The 8,772-nt window shown below is 36.4% G+C and overlaps 1 protein-coding gene across 1 annotated transcript; it reads right to left on the bottom strand.

Moving 5' to 3' along the window:
• Window positions 1-7,370: 7,370 nt before the first annotated feature.
• OR5K1 (olfactory receptor family 5 subfamily K member 1) lies at window positions 7,371-8,339 on the bottom strand. The gene has a single exon (NM_001390439.1). It carries the CDS (start codon window positions 8,337-8,339, stop codon window positions 7,371-7,373), a length of 969 nt encoding a protein of 322 aa, NP_001377368.1.
• Window positions 8,340-8,772: the final 433 nt, after the last annotated feature.

Genomic DNA, 8,772 nt, shown 5'->3' with positions numbered 1-8,772 from the left:
TCCGGGCAAGAGTACTGGAGTGGGGTGCCATTGTCTTCTCCGAAATGGCCAATAGGAACATTAAATATTTAAATTGAACACTTCTCTGTAGCTCTCTGTCACTTTAGTCTGGTTTTAATCCTTGTTTTCTTTTGTCTCATCATTTCACTTCACAATCATCCTGTGTATTCTTCTTGTATTTATTAATATGTAAATATTTCCCAGGTAGTATTTATTTTTTCCTATTATTTGATAAGATGATGACAATTCCTATTATATAAACTCCTTATCTTTTTACTTTAATCTTCAATCCTTTTTTTCTACTTTCTAAAATATTAGGTCAGCTTAATCTTTTAACTCAAATTGACTTTTAAAAATTTCTTCCATTGTAATTTAAAATTTTCAAGATCCTTTTGTAGTTCCTTTTCCTGTTTCATTGCATTAGCTAGCATTCCAGTACAATGTTGAAAAGCTACGGTGTTTTTGCTTGCTTTGCTTCTGATCTAAGTGGGAAAGTTTCAAGTTTCTCACCATAAGTTTGATGTTAACTATAATTTTATGTAGATATTATTTATTGAGTTGAGGACATCCTTCCCCATTTTTAGTTTACTGAGAATTTCTATCATGAGTGGATGTTGAATTTTATCAAATACTCTTTATGCACCTATTAAGGTGATTATGTAATTTTTCTTCTTTAACCAGCTGATGTAATAAACTACATTAATTGCTTTTTAAAATATTGAACCAGCCTTGCATACCTGAAATAAATTCCACTTGATCATGGTGTATAACTTTTAATATATTGTTAAATTCACTTTGCTAATATTTTGCTGAAAAATTTTCAACTATGTTTATGAGAAATATTAATCTATAGTTTTCTTGTATTGTCTTTGTCTGGTTTTGATTTTAGAGTGATATTGGCTTCATAGAATGAGTTAGAAAATATTCTCACTGCCCACAATGTTTGGAAAGAAATTGTAGGAAATTGGTACAATTTCTTCCTTAAATGTTTTGTAGAAATTATTAATTGAACCTCTCTGGGCCTGGTGCTTTTTGTTATGGAAGGTTAATTAATTATTGATTCAACTTCTGTAATAGATATAAACTCATTCAGATTGTCTATTTCTTTTTGTATGAGTTTTGACAGATTGTATCTTTCAAGGAATTGGTCCATTTCATCTAGGTTATCAAATTTATGGGCATAGAATTATTCATAATATTCCTTTATTATCCTTCTAATGTCCAAGAGATATTTGGTTTTTAAGGATTTGAAGAGTTAACCACTAAGTAGTTCTGTAAGAAATGTTTTAAAACATATTGTCTGGCCGTTATAGAGTCATAAAGAAGATTGTTACATATATTTTAAATTTCTTAAATTTCTTTAAATTTTTATTTACCTTTAAGTATAGTTATGTTACATAAATTTTAAAATTATCTTTATAATTCAATTTTCTGAAGTTTTGCAAATTGTTTATCTATTAACTACAAGATCCATAGAATATTAGTGAATTTTTGCTGAAACAGTACAATGTAAATGTTGTAGCAAAATATAACCTTTGTACTTGTGAGCTATAGGAGATTAAACTAAGTTAAGACTGTACCTAGTAAGTATTTACACATGAAATATTTTTGAATAAAGTAACTATGCTATGCTATATTGTATATTTATGTTGTTTTTGTATCACAGCATACTTCCTCTCCTACCTTATATACCCAGTGTATACTACAGATATCTTAAAATTTTTGTTTTGATCATGCCAGAAGGGATCCTAGTTCCCCAACCAGGGATCGAACCTGCAATCCAGTGGTGGAAGTGCAGTGTCTTAACCACTGGACCACCAGGGAAGTTCCTAAACATTTTTTTAAGTAATAAATGAGCCTAACCCCATTAACAGGTTTACCCTCTTGGGAAAAAAAATGAGATAGTCATGTCTTTATTTAGTTAAAACTGTATTTTAGTAAAAAATTAATGAAAACTTCAAATTAATAGAAATAATTTACAACATTAATTTTAAATTTCTGAAAGATGTATAGGACTCAGGAACATTTAAGGTTGCCATGAGGTCTTTTATTTTTTCTGGTGTAGGAACAATTGTCTAATAAAACACATTATTTCTCCCTTATACATAGTCCAAATATAGTCCCATTTTAACAGATTAAAAATATAACCTGAGATTTATGATATTAATCTGAAGATGTAAAGTTCTAACATTTAGTATGATTTATAGAGGTGAATGGACTATAGGCATAAGTTCTGCCTCCCTGATGCTTCATCACATCAGTTATGATCCAGTATTTGAAACCAGGTAGTGAATCGGCTCACTGATAAAACAGATCTGCATCAGCAAGCAATGCCAACTTCAGAGCAATTTTGCAGGGGCTAAAAATGGGTAGGAAGATTGAAACAACAAAGGAAATCTTGAAATGTCTCCATTTTCGATCTTGAAATCTTTGCTTACATGGGATGAGCTGAATTAGATTTTTATGGAAATTACAAGTATAAACTAAGTAGTTATAGTTTTGTATTCATAAGTTAGAGAATTAGAAATATTGTACTTGCATGCCTGCCACTTTCTGTAAATACACGCAACATATTGATTTTCCATGTGAAGTCAGTCTTGGTGGCTAGCTAGGCTGGGCCATAGCTACCACCTGACCTGGTAATTTAGATGTGACCTCAGAGCATCAGGAGAGAAGGTGGAAAGGGGGATTTCTTTTACTTGATAAGAGTCCTTCTTGGAAGAAGTTAGTCATTAAAGTTATGGCAATGTTCTGTTATTTAAAAAAATGGAAAACCTGGTATTTTGGTAGCTAGTTATCCCAGCACCTAAAGCAGTGCTTCTGCATAGATAGTGCTTCTCTGTAGATATATGTTGAATAAATAACTGGAAAGAAATTCTTTCATTATGTCACATGAAGTTCATGCAGTTCTACCTACCTTCTAGAACTTCAGGTTTTACAGCAGGAAAAGAAAAAAATAGTTTCAGATAAGCCTTAGCCACAGTTCAAGAAGCATACTTTTCTTCATGTTTCCATATAGTGTAGTAAGTGTCCTCATTGTTGAACCCCTTCCTCATCTCTCAGGAAGGTGGATAGAGAAATTTAGCCTAACTCACTGGCAACACACTCTTCAAATCCTAAATGAGATTTTGCCTGGAACTTTATGTGATAGCATTATTGTGCATATTTATATGGGGGTAAATAAATGTCTGTGAAGATAACTACTCTTGAAAATTGACATTCCATCTTTCATTACACAAGTTGATAGGAAAGTCAACTTGGAAATTTAGTATTCACTTTTATATCACACCTTTATTTCCTAACTAACTCTATTCTAACTACAATGTGCTATTAAAAGTGATTCTACAAAATTCACTCGCCTCAAAAAAAAAAAAAAAAAAATCACTCGCCTCAACTTTGTCACAAATTGTTGTAAGCGATTTCATGGGTTGAAGATTCACATGCCCTTAAACCCTTTTAGCTTAACTGGAGTGTTCACATGCCAAATTATTAATGTACACTTGCTATTAAGGTTTAATTGAACTACCCTTTATATTTGTAACTGCTAATTTTGTTTTTATTCTTCCTTTTGTCTGACAATTTAAAAACTTTTTTTTCAGTTTTATTGTGATATAATTGCTGTTTTTCTTTTCCTTGGTGATAATCCCTCATGCTAAAACAATCCATGATCTTGGAAATGTATGTGTTATTTTTTTTTTTAAGATTTTTTTGATGTGGGCCATTTTTTAAGGTCTTTATTGAATTTGTTACAATACTGATTCTGTTTTCTGTTTTGTTTGTTTGTTTGTTTTGGCTGCAAGGCATATGGAATCTTAGTTCTACAACCAGGAATTGAACCCACACACCTTCCATTGAAAGGTGAAGTCCTAACCACTGGACCACCAGGGAAGTCTTGTGTTATTTCTTGAATTAATTCAAAATTTGGTTTTGGGGTTTTGTCATTTTGAATTAAGACATTCCTACCTTACATATTTCTGTGTAAGTTGATTGTATTATGATATATTTTAATATTTTACATGAAATTTGTACATTTTCTCTGTGTAATTTCACTTGAACAGTATGAAAAGGCAAAAAGATAGGACACTGAAAGATGAACTCCCCAGGTCAGTAGGTGCCCAACATGCTACTGGAGATCAGTGGAGAAATAACTCCAGAAAGAATGAAGGGATGGAGCCAAAGCAAAAACAACACTCAGTTGTGGATGTGACTGGTGATAGAAGCAAGGTCCAATGCTATAAAGAGCAATATTGCATAGGAACCAGGAATGTTAGGTCCATGAATCAAGGCAAATTGGAAGTGGTCAAACAGGAGATGGCAAGAGTGAATGTCAACATTCTAGGAATCAGCGAACTAAGATGGAATGGAATGGGTGAATTTAACTCAGATGACCATTATATCTACTACTGTGGGTAGGAATCCCTTAGAAGAAATGGAGTAGCCATCATAGTCAACAAAAGAATCCGAAATGTGGTACTTGGATGCAATCTCAAAAATGACAGAAGGATCTCTGTTCGTTTTCAAGGCAAACCATTCAATATCAAGGTAATCCAAGTCTATGCCTTGACCAGTAACACTGAAGAGGCTGAATGGTTCTATGAAGACCTACAAGACCTTTTAGAACTAACACCCAAAAAACGATATCCTTTTCATTATAGGGGACTGGAATGCAAAAGTAGGAAGTCAAAAAACACCTGGAGTAACAGGCAAATTTGGCCTTGGAGTATAGAATGAAGCAGGGCAAAGGCTAATAGAGATTTGCTAAGAGAAGGCACTGGTCATAGCAAACACCCTCTTCCAACAACACAAGAGAAGACTACACATGAACATCACCAGATGGCCAACATGAAATTAGATTGATTATATTCTTTGCAGCCAAAGATGGAGAAGCTCTATACAGTCAGCAAAAAGCAAGACCGGCAGCTGACTGTGGCTCAGATCCTGAACTCCTTATTGCCAAATTCAGACTTAAATTGAAGAAAGTAGGGAAAACCACTAGAACATTCAGGTATGACCTAAATCAAATCCCTTATAATTATACAGTGGAATTGAGAAATAGATTTAAGGGACTAGATCTGATAGAGTACGTGATGAACTATGGATGGAGGTTCATGACGTCATACGGGAGACAGGAATCAAAACCATCCCCAAGAAAAAGAAATGCAAAAAGGCAAAATGGCTGTCTGAGGAGGCTTTACAAATAGCTATGAAAAGAAGAGAAGTGAAAAGCAAAAGAGAAAAGGAAAGATATAAGCATCTGAATGCAGAGTTCTAAAGAATAGCAAGGAGAGATAAGAAAGCCTTCTTTGGTGATCAGTGCAAAGAAATAGAGGAAAACAATAGAATGGGAAAGACTAGAGATCATGGCACCCCACTCCAGTACTCTTGCCTGGCAAATCCCATGAACAGAGGAGCCTGGTAGGCTGCAGTCCATGGGGTCACTAAGAGTCGGGCATGACTGAGTGACTTCACTTTCACTTTTCACTTTCATGCATTGGAGAAGGAAATGGCAACCCACTCCAGTATTCTTGCCTGGAGAATCCCAGGGACAGAGGAGCCTGGTGGGCTGCCATCTATGGGGTCGCACAGAGTCGGACACAACTAAAGCGACTTAGCAGCAGCAGCAACAGCAGCAGCAGCAGAGATCTCTTCAAGAAAATTAGAGATACTAAGGGAACATTTCATGCAAAGATGGGCTCAATAAAGGACAGAAATAGTAGGGACATGACAGAAGCAGAAGATATTAAGAAGTGGCAAGAATACACAGAAGAACTGTACAAAAAAGATTTTCATGACCCAGATAATCACGATAGTGTGATCACTCACCTAGAGCCAGACATCCTGGAACGTGAAGTCAAGTGGCCTTAGGAAGCATCACTACGAACAAAGCTAGTGGAGGTGATGGAATTCCAGTTGAGCTATTTCAAATCCTAAAAGATGATGCTGTGAAAGTGCTACACTCAATATGCCAGCAAATTTGGAAAACTCAGCAGTGGCCACAGGACTGGAAAAGGTCAGTTTTCATTCCAATCCCAAAGAAAGGCAATGCCAAAGAATGCTCAAACTACTGCACAATTGCACTCATCTCACATGCTAGTAAAGTAATGCTCAAAATTCTCCAAGCCAGGCTTCAGCAATACATGAACCGTGAACTTCCAGATGTTCAAGCTTGTTTTAGAAAAGGCAGCGGAACCAGAGATCAAATTGCCAACATCACTGGATCATTGAAAAAGCAAGAGAGTTCCAGAATAAAACATCTATTTCTGCTTTATTGACTATGCCAAAGCCTTTGACTGTGTGGATCACATTAACTGTGGAAAATTCTTAAATAGATAGGAATACCAGACTCCCTGACCTGCCTTTTGAGAAACCTGTATGCAGGTCAGGAAGCAACAGTTAGAACTGGACATGGAACAACAGACTGGTTCCAAATTGGAAAAGGAGTACGTCAAGGCTGTGTATTGTCACCCTGCTTATATAACTTATATGCAGAGTACATCATGAGAAACGCTGGCCTGGAGGAAGCACAAGCTGGAATCAAGATTGCCAGGAGAAATATCAATCACCTCAGATATGCAGATGACACCACCCTTATGGCAGAAAGTGAAGAAGAACTAAAGAGCCTCTTGATGAAGGTGAAAGAGGAGAGCGAAAAAGTTGGCTTAAAGCTCAACATTCAGAAAACGAAGATCATGGCATCTGGTCCCATCACTTCACTGCAAATAGATGGGGAAACAGTGGAAACAGTGGTTGATTTTATTTTTTAGGGCTCCAAAATCACTGCAGATGGTGATTGCAGCCATGAAATTAAAAGACGCTTACTCCTTGGAAGGAAAGTTATGACCAACCTAGACAGCATATTCAAAAGCAGAGACATTACTTTGTCAGCAATGTTCCATCTAATCAAGGCTATGGTTTTTCCAGTGGTCATGTATGGATGTGAGAGTTGGACTGTAAAGAAACTGAGCACTGAAGAATTGATGCTTTTGAACTGTGGTGTTGGAGAAGACTCTTGAGAGTGCCTTGGACTGCAAGGAGATCCAATCAGTCCATCCTAAAGGAGATCAGTCCTGGGTGTTCATTGGAAGGACTGATGTTGAAGCTTAAACTTCAATACTTTGTCCACCTGATGTGAAGAGCTGACTCATTGGAAAATACTCTGATGCTGGGAAAGACTTAGGGCAGCAGGAGAAGGGGATGACAGATGGTTGGAGGGTATCACCAACTCAATGCACATGAGTTTGGGTGAACTCCAGGAGTTGGTGATGCCTGGCATGCTATGGTTCATGGGGTCAAAAAGAGTCAGACACAACCAAGCAACTGAACTGAACTGAACTAAATTTTACTTGGAATTTTTTTCTGCATTTAAACAATTAATGTATAGTAGACATCATTTGTTTTAAACTTTTTTGAGATTTTTCTTTCTTCAGAATTTTTCTCAAGATAGTTATTACTTCCTTATTTCTTAGGCTATAAATAAAAGGATTAAGTAAAGGAACAACTTCCGTAAACAAAATAGCAGCTGGTATATCTTTATCCCCTTCTTCAAGCAAATTTGGTCTAATGTACATGAAAAAAAGAGATCCATAGAATAATGAAACTGACAAAAAGTGGGATGCACAGGTAGAAAAAGCTTTGACCCTCCCATTTTTGGATTTCATTTTGAAAATACTTAACAGAATGTAGATATAAGATATTAAGACACTACCTATTGTGAAGACTTGAACTGAACCTGAAAAGATAAATAGTACCAGTTCATTGACATAAGGGTCAACACAGGAGAGCCTGTATAAAGGAAGAATATCACAGTAAAAGTGGTTGATGTGATTTGATCCACAGAAATTTAACCTAAATAGAAGACCTACATGAATCATGGAATGCAGGTTTCCAGCTATGTAGGCCCCTGTGGTCATCTGAATGCAGAGTTTCTTTGACATCATGGTGTGGTACTGCAGTGGTTTGCAGATGGCCACATAGCGATCATAAGCCATTGCTGCCAGGAGAAAGCAATCTGCAGTCTCAACAGTGCAAAGAAAATAAAATTGTGCCATGCATTCATAGAAGGAAATCATTCTGTTTTTAGAAAAGAAGTTCCTTAACATCTTAGGAGTCACAGCACAGGCACAGCAAGAATCCACAAGAGCGAGGTTTCCCAGAAAGATATACATCGGTGTGTGAAGACGATGCTCTTTCGAAATCAGTATCACCAGGCCAAGGTTGCCCACTATGGTGATCAGAAAGACGGTAAGAAACACAACAAACAGAAGAGTCTTCAGTTCTGGGTGATCTGTAAATCCTGTGAGGATAAACTCACTTTTTATGGTATGATTTTCTTTAGCCATTCCTGACTCCTCTGTTGAGGGGGAAAAAAAAAAAAAAGTTGTTGAGAAATGAGGTAGTAATCTATAGTATGCTCAATTCAACTCTTGAGCTCTCAGGTCCAAAAGGGCAAGGAGCTTCTTCCACAATACTTTGACAAGTTATGTGCTTTTGGATGCATATGCTTATCTGGGGGAGTATCAATCTCCCGGAGCTGTTACCTTTTAAGCTAGTTATTTAACATTTTCCCAGCATATTTTCAAGAAAAATGTCAAGTTAGATGGACAGAGATGGCTTTTGAGGTTTTGAGAGGAAGATTCAGTGCAAAAGTTTTCTCTGTGTGGTTTAGGTAAAGGTGAGTAATTTAGGTGTCACCAATAGGTATCAAATGGGCTTCCCTGGTGGCTCAGCTGGTAAAGAATCAGTCCTCAATGTGGAAGACCTGGGTTCCATCCT

This window comes from Bos taurus, chromosome 1 (assembly GCF_002263795.3).
Source record: "Bos taurus isolate L1 Dominette 01449 registration number 42190680 breed Hereford chromosome 1, ARS-UCD2.0, whole genome shotgun sequence".
Classification (NCBI taxonomy): Eukaryota; Metazoa; Chordata; class Mammalia; order Artiodactyla; family Bovidae; genus Bos; species Bos taurus.
The sequence above is the reverse complement of the archived record's forward strand: the minus strand, read 5'-3'. Positions and strand labels throughout refer to the sequence as shown.